This window comes from Alosa pseudoharengus, unplaced genomic scaffold, assembly GCF_046254945.1.
Source record: "Alosa pseudoharengus isolate Yale_2024_CS ecotype anadromous, Long Island Sound unplaced genomic scaffold, YU_APseudo_1.1 YU_APseudo_1.1_scf_12, whole genome shotgun sequence".
NCBI classification, from domain to species: Eukaryota; Metazoa; Chordata; class Actinopteri; order Clupeiformes; family Clupeidae; genus Alosa; species Alosa pseudoharengus.
In genome coordinates this window covers 10,945,539-10,960,744 of record NW_027468587.1, presented here as the reverse complement: position 1 = coordinate 10,960,744, position 15,206 = coordinate 10,945,539, and the positions used below count along the sequence as shown (strand labels likewise).

Here is a 15,206-nt window from a genome sequence, read left to right as displayed (position 1 = left end):
GATCGAAATTGCAAATGACGGTGGTCTTAAGAGTGTGTATAAGGAAACCTCTCTGGCGGGTTTTTGGATCAAAACCAAAGCAGAATATCCCGAGATTGCCGTAAAAGCGCTGAAAACGTTGCTACCATTTCCCACCACGTATCTATGCGAGGCCGTGTTTTCGGCAATGACTGCAACTAAGACCAAATTGCGCAATCGACTGGACATTTCAAACACACTGAGGGTGTCACTGTCTTCCATCACCCCCAGATGGAACCTTCTTGTTGCAAGGAAACAAGCACCGGGCTCCCACTGATTATATTCGTAATGCACGTTTAGTTCCCATGTTTTGTTCCCATATTTTGTTAAGCATGTTCACACTTATAGCTTCAAGTTGTTCAATATTCATAGTTCATATTGTTCAATTTTCACTTCTTCAAGGTCACATTTTTCACATGTTTAAGAGATCGTTACCTTCACTGTTCATACATAACTGGAGCTAGTTCTTTTCAAGTAATGCATGCACAACACATATGGAACCCCCCCCACCCCCCCATCCCCCCCCCGCTGGTCCGTGAAAAACAAATAGGAATCTAACCGGTCCATGGTACATAAAAGGTTGGGGACCCCTGCTGTAGTGCATACGCTGAATGGAAAAACTAGAGCAGTTCACTGAAATGTATTAAATGTGTACGGGATCAGAATCATGCATCGTAAAACTTTAAAATGCATCATAAAATCGTAAAACCTTAATATCTTTTCTCATTATTCACTAGGCCCATTTATCACAAAAATGAAATCCAAAGAAATCACAAACATACATTTATAGTCTATACATCATTCATATATGAATCAGATAGAAGAAAAATAGACCTGCCTGCAGATGTACAGTGCAAAGGCATGCAACAGAGCACATTCACACACTCACATAAACAAACAGACATACACATACACACACTCACATACACAAACACACACTCTCACACAGACACGGTCAACACACCTACGGTAAATGTTGAGTTGTTGATCGGTTCTCACTGTTTCACACTTTTCACTCAAATCAGTTAAGTTTCACCGTGAAGTGAGAGTCAGGGGGAGAATCGGCGAACATGTCGCGCTCGATCCACGAGTGCTGTGCAGCACACTCGCACACCGCGCGGTTAGTCTGGGGGTTCTTCAGAGGGAAGAGAGACAGGGTTGCTGTGTCTTTCAGTGTCTCTTTGCCCCTTCCAGGCTTACAGAGGAGTTATCAGTGGAGATCATCGTCACCAAGCACAAGGGTGATGCAACAGCCTGGAAACACCCGTTTTCACGTGTCTGATTATTTGCATTTTTTTGTCCTTTTGTTTCTTGTTTGTCTGTTTATGTGCGGGGATATCATGTACTTGGCAGGTTAAAAGCTTTTTTGAAGACTTTCTCTGTTCTTGTAACTGTGGAATTATCTGTTCTGAATCATATGTCTGAACAGCCAACAATCGTATGAAATCTTTTTCTTGTAAAAATGCTGTTCTAAAATCACAGACCTAAATCACTGACCTCTCTGAAGGCAATGTGACATTAACTTGTGCATCACATCTACAAGAAAGATGCTTTGCATTGGCAAAGGGAGCCATTGGTGAGCAGTGCAAATGAACTGCCTCAACCCCAACATCTACTGTACTGCAGCCCTGGTCCTTTGATTAATCCTGTTCCTCAGCCAACATGTTGTAGATTCATAAGGTGAATTAGGAAGCTAATTTCATTTCCCTTCTTGTTGGCCTGTTTGATGTCAACAATACTTCCAGGCCCAATGTCATTACTTTAATGTCGATACGACCGGAAATGAGAATAGCCACATGGACACACGGATCGTATCAGGTCACTTGTAGTAGACAGTCAATCAAGACAATCGGACTCTGTTCGGATATTAAGGCAAATTAATCTGGACCGACAGATTAAAGTTAGTCTTAATTGCTTCTCAAAAGTCCTGTTAAATCCATGTGTACTTCTCAGCTTCTCAAAGTTTGTGTAGTTCTCGTGGGTCTTGCAGTTGTGACCACTTGGCTCTCGTTTGTGATCCGAGAGCTCCTTTTGCTGCTGCTGCTGCTGCTGCATTTTAGTTGTGTAATTTTAATGTGCTGCTAGATTGGCGGTTCGTCCCACTCACACACACACACACACACACACACACACACACACACACACACACACACACACACACACACAAACACACACACACACACACACACACAAACACACACACATTGTTAGATCCTGCTCCTTGCAGGCTGTGAGCGAAAGAGAAGCCATCCTGTGGGTGTAAGTCACCGCTGACGCAAAATGCAGAGCAGAATGTTGGACTAAGCTGCCTTGGAGGATGAATTTTAGATTTATTTTCTTCCTCTCCTTTTCTCTCTCACTCTCTTCTTCCTGCTCTCTTCTGTTCTTGCTCATTTCCTCCGGTTTTTTTTTCCTTTTCATTTCTTTCTTTCTCTTCCGCTCTCTCACTTGCTCAGTCACTTTCTCCTCTTTGTTTCATTCTCTTCCTCCCTCACTTCTCTCTCTTTCTTCCCTCTGCTCTCATCCCCTTTTCCTAATGGTTTCCCAGGCTGCACCAGTGGCAGTTAGTTGGTACTGTAAAAGCTTTTGAGGGAGAGAGCAGACTGCTTTTCACAGCCCAGTCCTTTCACAGAGCAGAGGCCAGCTGTGGTGTGTGTGTGTTTGTGTGTGTGTGTGTGTGTGTGTGTGTGCGTGTCTGTGTGTATGTGTGTGCCCGTGTCTGTGTGTATGTGTGTATGTGTGTGCCCATGTGTGCGCGGGAGTGTGTGTGTGTGTGTGTGTGTGTGTGTGTGTGTGTGTGTGTGTGTGTGTGTGTGTGTGTGTGCATGTGCATGTAAGTGCTGGCCCTCATTATTATGCATAACTTCCTGTTGTGCAGCCCAGTCCACCTCTGCACACTATGGAAATCTCACTCCCTACCTGGGTCATGCTGCCCAGGTAGGGAGTGACCAAACTTTATTTGTGTGCTTGTTGCATATGATCGTGTGTGGGTGTGGGTGTGTGTGCGTGTGCGTGCATGTGCGTGTGCATGACCATAGAGATGATTGACAGAGCAGTTGGCTAAATGTGCCAGGCTTGTCCAGAGTACGGTCTGTCTGTCCTCTGGAGTTTAAATTGCTATGTGGGATTTTTCTTGTGTGTGTGTGTGTGTGGTCGTCAGGCTTGTGCAAAATTCCAGAACTGAATTGAAACTAGCTCTTAAATTCCAATTCAATTCTTGAATTTCACTTGCATTTCAATCGAGGTAGCAAACAGGAAGCAGACTTGCAATTCGAATTGTGCACAACCCTGGTGGTCGTGCAGTCTAATGACCTTTATGGCTGAAATGGGCAGCTGTTTGAAATGTGCCCTCTAGAGGTCGAGATGCTCATGAGTGTTCCTGGGTCCTCACTGTCATCAGTGGGATTAAAGTTACTCTTTTCCCTATGATTAGATTAGATTAGATTAGATTAGATTCAACTTTATTGTCATTGTGCAGAGTACAAGTACAAAGCCAACGAAATGCAGTTTGTGTTTAACCAGAAGTGCCAAAAATCAGAAAAGTGCAATGTGATAGGCAGGACAAGAAATATAGTGCAGTGTAGACAGTAGTATGCAGTGGATTTACAGAAGGACGTTTAGAGAGTAATATAAACTAGAAATGCAATTCCAAGGAATTACCAGTGCATGAAAATGCTAAAGTTGTGATGTACTGTAAAATATCATGTATAGTAAAAACAGATAATACAGAGATGGTTACTACGGTGATGCTAGGATAGACATGGTGGTTGCATAGCTTAATAAAAGTTGATAGTTTAAAAGTAGACTGTTTAAAAGCTGAATGTAGATACTTTAAAAGTTGTTGATAGACAGTAGATAGTTAAAAAATTGTTGATAGACAGCTAGTTTAATAGATTTTAATGATAGTTTAAAAGTAGACCGTTTAAAAGTTGAAGGTAAATAGTTTAAAAGTTGTTGACAGACTGGAAGTTTAATGAATGTTGATATTCAAATAGTTTAATGCCTGTGTTTAATGGCTGTGTGGCTGTGGCTGTGTATAAGATTTTTAACTGTGCTAACCATGTTACTTAGCTAATGTTATATAGCAGTGCTAGCAATGCTAACATGCTAACCATGTAACTTAGCTAACGTTTTCTAGCAGTTTAATGAATGTTGATATTCAAATAGTTTAATGGCTGTGTATAGGTAGATATTTGACGATAACTGAAAGTTGGAATGGCTCTAATGTTTGCTAGCAGTTATGCTAAGATTTTTAACTATGCTAACAATGCTACTTAGCTAATGTTTTATAGCAGTGTTAGCAATGCTAACATGCTAACCATGTGAGTTAGCTAACTTAGCTAATCATTTTTAGTAGTTATGTTAATTATGCTAACTAACATGCTAACATGCTAACTATACTAACCATGTGACTTAGCTAATCTAGCTAATCATTTTTAGTTGTTATGCTAACTATGCTAACTAGCATGCTAACTATGTGACAGTTTTGTTAAAAATGCTAACAATGTTAGCGATGCTAACATGCTAACCATGCTAACTAGCTACAGTGGGTAGGAGTCATAGTTGATGACAAGTGTTGACATAGTTGATGACAAGTTAAAAGTTGTTGATAGACAGCTAGTTTAATAGATAGTTTAATAATAGTTTAAAAGTAGACTGTTTAAAAGTTGAATCTATATAGTTTAAAAGTTTAAAAGTTGAATGTAGATAGTTTAAAAGTTGTTGATAGACAGCTAATTTAATAGATAGATAGTTTAATGATAGTTTAAAAGTAGACCGTTTAAAAGTTGAATGTAGAAAGTTCAGTAGTTTAATGGGTTACATTGTTTAAAAGTGGATTATTGTAGTGAGGACTTTTATTTTGAAACAGTTTTGGGCAGAGGAAACAGTTGAATAGGATGTGTAGTCTTAATTGACCCAGATTGTATGCTTAAAGCCTGAGGCTGCAGGTGGCCTGAACACCTGCCATAGGATTCTAATTGCTTAATGGCCGTATTATGATGTCATAATCGGCAATGTTAAGTCTATGGGGATTTTTAAAAAGTTTTTCTTTAATAGTTTAAAAAGTTGAAAAGTTGAAAAGTTGAAAAGACATAGCAGCTTGGTCCGTTTGAAGACCTACGTTACAAAGTTTGAACGAAGTTTCTAAGTTAAACTGTTCAAGAGAAATTGCGTACGGAAAAAGTGGTAAGCGGAATAATAATAAGAAGTTGTTGTTGATGTTGCCTTGGAAGAACAGTACAGTGCATTTTCATGCACTGTAATTAGACATAAATATGGGGTGAACAGTCTGTGGTTGGGGTGAGAACAGTCTTTGATGGTGCTGCGCACCTTACGCAAGCATCGCTTGTCCTGGATGGCCTCAATGGAGGGGAGTGAGGAACTGGTGATGCGTTGGGCAGTTTTCATGACCCTCTGTAGTGCTTTTCGGTCGTGGGCAGAGCAGTTGCCATACCAAACTGTGACACAGTTGGTGAGGATGCTCTCGATGGTGCAGTGGTAGAAGTTCACCAGGATCTGGGGAGACTGGTGGACCTTCTTTAGCCTCCTCAGAAAGAAATGATGCTGGTGATCCTTCTTGATCAGGGTAGAGGTGTTGAGGGTCCAAGAGAGGTCCTCAGAGATGTCAGCACCCATGAACTTGAAGCTGGTGACATGCTCCACCTCAGTCCTGTTAATGAGAATGGGGGTGTGTTTGCAAACTTTGTCCACAATGAGCTTTCTGGTCTTTTTAGTGTTACGAGCCAGATTGTTGTCAGTGCAACACGATGTTAGGTGCTGGACCTCCTCCCTGTAGGCCATTTCTTCGTTGTTTCTGATGAGACCAATCACCGTAGTGTCGTCTGCAAACTTGACAGTTTTGTTAAAACCATGTACAGATGTACAGTCGTAGGTGAAGAGGGAGTAGAGTACTGTGGTACGCCGGTGTTCAGGGTGATGGTTGAGGAGGTGTGATTATCTTACCTAACAGACTGAGGTCTGTTGGTTAGAAAGTCCAGAATCCAGTTACAGAGGGAGGTATTTATGCCCACTTCACTGAGTTTAGTCATCAGTTTAGAGGTGTAGATGGTGTTGAATGCTGAACTAAAGTCAATGAACAGCATTCACACATAGGTGTTGCTATTGTCAAGGTGGGACAGGGCAGAGTGAAGTATAGAGATCGGGGGGGGGGGGGGTTGGAGTTAGTAGTTTTGTAGTCTGTGATGGCCTGGATGCCTTGCCACATGCGTCGGGGGTCAGAGTTGTTCTTGAAATGATGTGTGTGTGTGTGTGTGTGTGTGTGTGTGTGTGTGTGTGTGTGTGTTGCAGCCCCTCCTTGATGCTCTTGCGGAGCTTCCTGAGTGGTATGGCGTGAAGGGCATGCAGGCCAACTGGATTGGTGAATGTTCCGGCTGCTTCTTCCAGTTCCAGCTCAAGGTGAGCCCTCTCTTATATTCTCCTTACCTGTGTGTGTGTGTGTGTCTGTGTGTCTGTGTGTGTCTGGTTTCTTTCTCTGTCTGTAAAGCAGTCTAAAGCAGATTGTCTGACTAGACCTTATTCTATAAAACTCAGCTGCTGAACATGTATTGACTCCTCTTTCCCTCTTCTCGGTAGTCTTGGCCTCTCTCTCATCAGCACCCATTGAAAAGCGGTCGATAGCTGCTGTAAGCTCATTTAAACGCCAGTGCATTGTCTGGTACACACAGCTTTGCCTTGGAGTGCGAGCGATATGTTAGGATAGGCAGAATGTTATCAGCGCTTAAAGGAACACGCCACCCAAAATCAGTAGTGATATATGTTCTTACCGTAACTTTCACGAGTTGAGTCGTACCTCTCCCGCGTCGGTAGGTGCACTCAAACGCTCTGTCGCGCGCCGCGAATGTGTTAGCATGTTGCTATGCTAGCGGGCTCTGCCGTGGCCGTAGAGAGAGGCACATAGCAGTATTCAAACACCTCCACGTTTTACCTACTTAAATACAGTTGCACGAGTAGTTGATGAAAAATGTTAGGGCACACAACATGAAACGTGACGATTTTCCAAGCGAATAAACATGAGAACTACAATGTGTGGCGCAATAGCACTTGGGAGTACTTTGACCTAGCGTGGTAATATTATTAACACCTAATTGTAGATCCTATCCACCACAGAGTTTAGAATCCATGCTGGATCGATCGACCCTCAGCCTCTCCCTCCCCTCTGAGTGAGAGAGGCACACACACGAGAGATGCGCTGATGGGCTATTATTTCAACCATAACTGCATAGCAAAACTTATCATCCATCAGCCATCCATCAGCACCAAAGTTTGTTGACCAATTTTCAAAACTACACCTGCCCACCATCCGCTGGTTGTTTTAATGTAGGCTATATGGGTGATGCAGCGCTGCTGACGTGAGGCTAGAAAGCCCTTGCCTGTTCTAGAAAGACTGATCTAATGCAGCAAATATATTAAAAGGCAAAAGTCGTACATTGGCTAGGCCTATCCCCAGAATATCAGCAGCAAACTCAGTCTCTGTCGCGCAAAACAGTCTCCAAATAAAACGCACATCGGCCTGTTGCCTATTCTGCCAGCTTGTGACAATATATCGTCCAAAATGCTTGATTGCATTGAATTCTCCACATTTTTAGCTACATTTTCATGTACCACATCAGCATTTTTGTTCAGTGAATCTTTTGTAAATTGCTTTACAATTACCGTCGGGCCTATAGGCCTATTGCCTGGCTTGCCTCAGCTTCGGTCACGTCCTTTTACAATTTTATCATTGTAATAAAAAACGCAATTTGCCACATAATTTCAGCATGCTCCTGGCCTACTAATTAATGCCTATTGTACTTTATTTTTTGCAAAAAGAAAGAAATCCTTGATAAAATAACAAGTCATTCACATTATAGGCTACTTTACACACTGTTATGTCAGGTTGACTGACAAGCCTGTTCTGAAGACTCCCATTCATTTTGACTGCACGAGCGCGTCTTTTTCAGACAGACATCGCAATTCATTTTATAGCAGGCCATCAGACAAATATGACGCCTCGATATTAAAGAAACTCCGACTCCATCATAGGTGCCAACTCTCACGCATTGGCCGTGAGACACACGCATTTGATTAGTTTCACACACTCACACGCCACACCCCCGATTTCTCACGCTGAAGTGTCAACCCGGTCGGTCAGATGCCTGAAAAATGAGTTTAGCCTATCTATAGATCTACCTGTTGAGCCACGGTTATGCTTTCAGAGACGGTGAGAGCAGAGGTGAGAGGGTTCAAGAGCACCCCCTGTCTGTGGAATTTTCTAAATTTTCTCTCATTTGCGATGCTACTTCAGAAGCCGTCCCAGGCGCATTCCCCTCGCATTTCCCCGGCTTCAGGTATGCTTTGAGTATTATTGAGTAGGCTATTTTTCACGCTGAAGTGTCAACCTGGTAGGCCTAGGTCAAATACCTGAGGTTCAACTAAACTAAACCTATACATATCACACATCAGGTGAACGTGCGGAATCTAAGCTTTCCAATGATATTAGCGCCACAGTTGCTGTGATAAATGGTTCGCGAGGAAATTAACATTGAACCGACGTGCAATTTAGGCTAATCATATATGCATTTTGCACACAGTGCACACCCATTACTCTCGTTTTAATATTTCACTAACCCTTCACACAACACGTGGCAAACCCAATATCACAATAAACAGCAAACCGTACCGAATACGAGGATATAAAGCATGCCTCTGTGCAATAAGTGGTTCCTGAGTAATGCGGTTTTGAAATTGCAACACATTTCTACATAGCCTCATTGGGGCGAAATTATAATGTATTCTAATGTAAACTATTTGTCAGTAGGCCTACATACATTTTTGTAAATTGCTCAGCCATAGATTATCCCACTATGGTTCTTATATTTCAGGTTCCACCCAATCCCATTACAGATAAATGACTATATTTATATTGGCATGCTTCCTAGTGACATTAATGCAAAAATATGACGAAAATCAAATAACGAGACACAAATATTGATATAAAGCCTGACATAAGCCATATGCAAACATTCACATCATGCAGATATGGGTACATCCTGAAAAAGGAATAGCATGTAGGCTATAGGCTATGGCCATTACAATGACCAATATATTATCTTAAATAAACTAGCTGAATAACACAGGTGACCACTTCTGCATAATTTCATGGAGTGCTAAAATGTACACACATTTTTGAACATTTCTGAACTGTGAAATGTAGCATATGTTTTTGTGGTTGTGAACTTATTGCAATATCACCATAACTATTCCACCTGTGTGTGCATGGTTATAATTCTGAAGTGCAAAATAGCTTAGGCTACAGCACAAATATTTCCATAAAAATAAGCAAATCTGATTTCTGAATTTATTTTGAGATTGATGCATTTAAAAGTTAAAATATACAAACATTTCTTAAATTCTTACAAAACACCCACCCACTTTTTAAAATTGTTAGTTTGGACCCCCTCACTTTTGACGTGCGAAATACCAGTGCTGTTTTCAGCAACTGTTTAGTGCTTCATTGTCATTTTCATTGGATTCACGGTTTAGTTTGATATTTAATTTACTTTTGGACTGTTTGATTATATTGTTAAATGTTGGGACTGATGGGCACTGAAATCTGGGGAGGTATTTGATGATCACTATTACGTTCCATGTAGTTGAAAGAGTGTCGGGATTTCAAACAAACCATCCGCTTTCATGCGTTCATTGAACGTCTGCGGTGCTCTAATGGAAACCTTATTGCGTAGCCAAGTAGCCTATTGAGTTATTTTTAAATTATGCATAATTTACTTTTTATTAATTTCGTAGGCTGGCTTTATTTTGTTATATAGAAGTATCTAAATAACCTGTTAAAATGTACCAGAATTCAGGAAATTGCATCTAGTCCAAAAAAAAATTCTGGGGGAGGACCCCCATACCCCCCCTCTGAAATGTCCCACCCACTTTCACAATGCCTCCGACTCCCATGGTTCTAGTAGTAGGCTAGATCCCTTTGATATCAATGTTCATTTAACTCTGGGACCCTGGTCCCAGGGATGGATTCCTGCACGGGCCTTCCGGGCCCAGACCCAGGGGCCCAAGGTGTCAGGGGGCCCTGAGGCCATCCTTAAAAATATTTTTGTTTGCAGTAACAGCCAAAAAAAATAAAAAATGGGTCGGTAGATAGGTCAATATTTTTTTTTTCAAGATTCAAAGTAAAAAAAAAAGTACAATTTTGGTCATGGTGATTACGTAGGAATGAATTTACACAAATGTGCATATCGTGACGTAACTGACTGGGTCTTCAACCCGTGCCTTCAGGCGCACCATTGCAAATCTCATTCTGATGCAGGTTATATATAACCTGGCCCTAGCCAGATGAATGTCGTTCCGCTAGCTCCGCCTAGCTTCACTCACATCCATCTGGAACCTCTTCCATTGAGAGTGATTTCTCCAACCAACTTTATGGTTTAGCCAATCAGGACGCAGGGCGGGAGTTTCATAGATGTGACATAGCGTAGAAGCGACTGTGAGACTGTTATCAGCGTCACGGGTTGGCTTCGATGAGAGTGGTTGAAGTAGCACGTCAATAGATGACGGACAAGTGGCTTATTCAATCATATGCAAGCATTTTTTGATTAGGTCCAGCCTTCTGAAACGACATTTCAATGGATCGGTTCCAGATGGATGAGTGGAGCTAGCGGAACGACATTCATCTGGCTAGGGCCAGGTTAGGTTATATAGACCAGCCTTTCTCAAACTTCTTTGACCTGAGGCCCGGTCATGGCAGACTTTGGGGTCATAGGGCTCATCTACATGTACCCAGAAAGAAGGCTACTAGCTCTTGGCCACGTTATATTGAAATTTGACTATACAATACTCAATGCTATACAGTGTTTTATACAGTCTCTGCTCTGTTTCTAAGGAAGTTCCAAAAAACAACGTCGTTCTATTAAGTTTCGTTAAATAAATAAATAGCCTTCCAACAGGTTGAAGCGGAGCTTTGATACCAACGTTATCGATTAGTTTCAGTTTCTCTCACGCAGACGCGCATTGAATGAGTGCTCACCACTTAATTGTAGGGCTCCATGTTTAATGACATCGATAACAGAAACGTTTGTTTTCTTTTTTCGTCGATCGATCCGCGGTTTCTTGATCAACTGCGCAGAAAATTATCAGATGAAGCACCGGGCCTAATTTCACTCCACGACTCCGCAGACCAGCAGTCTCCATGTTGCGGACCCATATGTTGAGAAATGCTGAATAGACCACAACCAATTTCAATACTCCGACACGGTCACCGTTAGACTAGGGGGGAGAAGGGATGAGAAAAGATCTGGCCACAGTTCTTCCAGAACTTCGTGCCAAGTAAAAGCGTTATCAGTTTGTGTGAATGAAACGAAGCGTAGGCCATAGTGTGACATGCGTAAAACTAATGGTGTAGAGATGACGCCACGGGGTTTTATTTAAGTGAGCCACGTTTGCATGTAGGCAATTTATTCACAATACTTGGGCCTACTAAAAGAGATATTATTTCATTGCATTTCTATTGGTTGTTTAGAGTGAAAAAAACAATCGGTCGGTATTAACGCAAGTTTACAACCGGCAAGTCGGTCAGACTAAAAGGGGAAAAAAATAAATATTTGGGTCGGTTCTAAATTGACAGGGTCGGTCGGGTTACGGCAAACGAAAATATTTTTAAGGATGGCCTGAAGCCCAAGCATTTGCATGCAATCATTGCCTCAATATCAACACATCCGGATGTAGGCTATGAATCTGATTGAATTTAGTATTGGCCATCCCCAAAATGCTAGCCTGACAAGCCAGACCCACATGTGGGGTAAAATGTAGGGTCTGGGCACTCACCGTTCGCAGTGCTCAGTCCGAGGGGTGGGATAATCGGTTGTCTTTCAAATTCCCTCTGCACGCAATAGGACAGCACTGAGTCCCATGCATTTTCCCACCAGCGGAGCTAGTTGGCTTGTTCAAACTTTTGCCATCTCAAAACAAGCTTAACTCGTGTCACACTGTTGGCCAACAGCAATATCCATCTTCTTTGTTTTCAAGTAGCAGGGAATTCAAGCCAAACCGTTGCAACTCTGCCATCAATCATTATGTTATGCCCCCCTAACGACTCTATAGACGATTTGATTGGCCTGATAGAAGTTTAATTTTTCAAGCTCACAAGCCAACGGAGAGTTGCTAGACTAGCCCTGGAAGCAAATGTAATTTGCTGCCGCTAGGGTGTGTCTAGATTTCTAAGCTACCAAAATGCAAAAAAATTCTGGGGGAGGACCCCCAAACCCCCCTTCCACATATGCGACAATTAGTGGGGAGCCCTTAATACATGTGGGCCCAGGGGCCCGAAAGTTCATAATCCGTCCATGCCTGGTCCCTACACCTGAGAACCACTGATGTACGTTTTTTTTACTGTACGGTATAATGCTGAATGAGCCAAACAAAAATTTCCGCAGCAAAATTTTGGTTGGCCCCACCAAATCTCACTCCAAAGTTTTTTGAAAAGTTGGCAGCCCTGCTCCATTCATTCTGAAAGTCCACCGCACAACAATGCAACGTGCATGTTCACATTTTTAGTAACAACCGCCAAACTTGCTTGCTTGCCTTACACATCTAAGTTTTCCGACTATTTTTCTTACCTTCTTTTTCCGCTGTGGATGTTAGTGAGTTTGTAGAAGTTTTAGCTCTTACGTTCTGAACATCTCGCACTGCCATCGCCCGATGTCATTTCTTAGTCATATCACTCTCTGTCTCTCTTTTAAATGCCTATTCCCTGAATGGTAGGCTACAATTATGTGTTTTATATATAGGCTAATATCTAAACAAAATAACCCAGGCAGTCTCATCTAGGATATAACACAGGTTGAAGTTGGTTCTATTTAGGGAGGTGAACATCTGTAGATGACTCAGAAATGACATCGGAAGACAAGGAGTGAATATGGCAAGAGGCAAGCCGAAGTCTGCTGACAAGGGCCCGACGGTAATTGTAAAGCAATTTACAAAAGATTCACTGAACAAAAATGCTGATGTGGTACATGAAAATGTAGCTAAAAATGTGGAGAATGCAATGCAATCAAGCATTTTGGATGATATATTGTCACAAGCTGGCAGAATATAGGCAACAGGCCGATGTGCGTTTTATTTGGAGACTGTTTTGCGCGACAGAGACTGAGTTTGCTGCTGATATTCTGGGGATAGGCCTAGCCAATGTACGACTTTTGCCTTTTAATATATTTGCTGCATTAGATCAGTCTTTCTAGAACAGGCAAGGGCTTTCTAGCCTCACGTCAGCAGCGCTGCATCACCCATATAGCCTACATTAAAACAACCAGCGGATGGTGGGCAGGTGTAGTTTTGAAAATTGGTCAACAAACTTTGGTGCTGATGGATGGCTGATGGATGATAAGTTTTGCTATGCAGTTATGGTTGAAATAATAGCCCATCAGCGCATCTCTCGTGTGTGTGCCTCTCTCACTCAGAGGGGAGGGAGAGGCTGAGGGTCGATCCAGCATGGATTCTAAACTCTGTGGTGGATAGGATCTACAATTAGGTGTTAATAATATTACCACGCTAGGTCAAAGTACTCCCAAGTGCTATTGCGCCACACATTGTAGTTCTCATGTTTATTCGCTTGGAAAATCGTCACATTTCATGTTGTGTGCCCTAACATTTTTCATCAACTACTCGTGCAACTGTATTTAAGTAGGTAAAACGTGGAGGTGTTTGAATACTGCTATGTGCCTCTCTCTACGGCCACGGCAGAGCCCGCTAGCATAGCAACATGCTAACACATTCGCGCCGCGCGACAGAGCGTTTTAGTGCACCTACCGACGCGGGAGAGGTACGACTCAACTCGTGAAAGTTACGGTAAGAACATATATCACTACTGATTTTGGGTGGCGTGTTCCTTTAAAAGAAATAGTATTTCTTTTGTGCTAGTAGAAGATTATCATGTAGGCTTATTTTCTTATATCGATCATTTTGGTTGCTTGTTATACTGATCAATCTCCATCATCTGAACTACGATGCGACTCGCTGCAGAGGTAGAATTGTAGTTAAGGCGATTGTGACTTTATGGGAACAGTTTGTGGTGGGTTATCAGCTGTTAGCTGTCAGACGGTCAGCTGTTGTGTGACCACTGAGCGGCTGAGCTGCCGGAATCGGTCGTAAAGATGGCGGCGAAAAGGTACAGTGACGTCACGAGACACAAACGAATAAGATTGAGGTCTGGACTTTGACTCGGCCACTCCAGAAGATTCAGCTCGTTGTCTGTAAACCACTTCTGTGTACTGTTCGCTGTATGCTTCGGCTCATTGTCTTGCTGGAAAGTAAATCTTCTCCCAAGTCATAGTTCTTTTGCAGACTGAATCAGATAGTCCTCCAGGATTTCCATATATTTTGCTGAATTAATTTTACTTTTACCTTTACAAGCCTTCCAGGGCATGCTGTCAAGAAGTATCCCCACAGCATGATGCTGCCACCACCATGCTTCAAATTAGGGATTTGTTTTTTTGTGATGCACAGTGTTTGGTGTCCGCCAAAACACAGCATCAAGTCTGATGGCCAAAAAGCTCAATTTGCCACTCACCTATGGTCAATTTTAGTCCAGATTTAATAAGAGATTTGCCACTCACCCATAGAGCTTTGACTGGTGAAGAACCTTCCAGACACAGGTGTCTTTATATTACTATACTATACAGTACACATTCACTGCACTGCACTCCATTTTACTAATTGTGAGACTACTAGCACCTACTGGCTGGACTGCTGTTGATTTAGGTCAGTCACTTTAAGGGGGGGGGGGGGGTGAATATTTATGCAATCGCTTATTTTGCATTATATTATATATTTTTTAATTAATTCACAATACTTTGTAGAAATCTGCTTTCACCTTGAATTTAAAGAGGGTTTTTTTGTAAATTAGTGTAAAAAAAAAAAAACGTAAAAAAGGTGAAATATCCAAGGGGTGTGAATACTTTTTATAGTCACTAAGTGTTTGATTTGTACAAACTGTAATATGCATGCAAACTAATTGCAGTATAATTACATAGCCTATCAGACTTAATACAGATGTTTGTGTCTATAAACTAAATATTTATCAAAATTTTTTAAGAGAAAATAAGACTGAATATTGAATATGTTGCTCATGATTTTCACCATGTTGACTTTATAGCTGGTGCACTATTGGAGCTTAC

General features: G+C 41.9%; 1 protein-coding gene across 1 annotated transcript in view; it reads left to right on the top strand.

Moving 5' to 3' along the window:
- The window catches only part of lars2 (leucyl-tRNA synthetase 2, mitochondrial), an 89,828-nt gene that overhangs the window by 33,562 nt on the left and 41,060 nt on the right, over positions 1 to 15,206 (top strand). Inside the window, exon 8 of the mRNA XM_076280145.1 lies at positions 6,328 to 6,435. Coding sequence (XP_076136260.1) covers positions 6,328 to 6,435 — 108 coding nt within the window. The remainder of the gene's footprint in view (positions 1 to 6,327; positions 6,436 to 15,206) is intronic.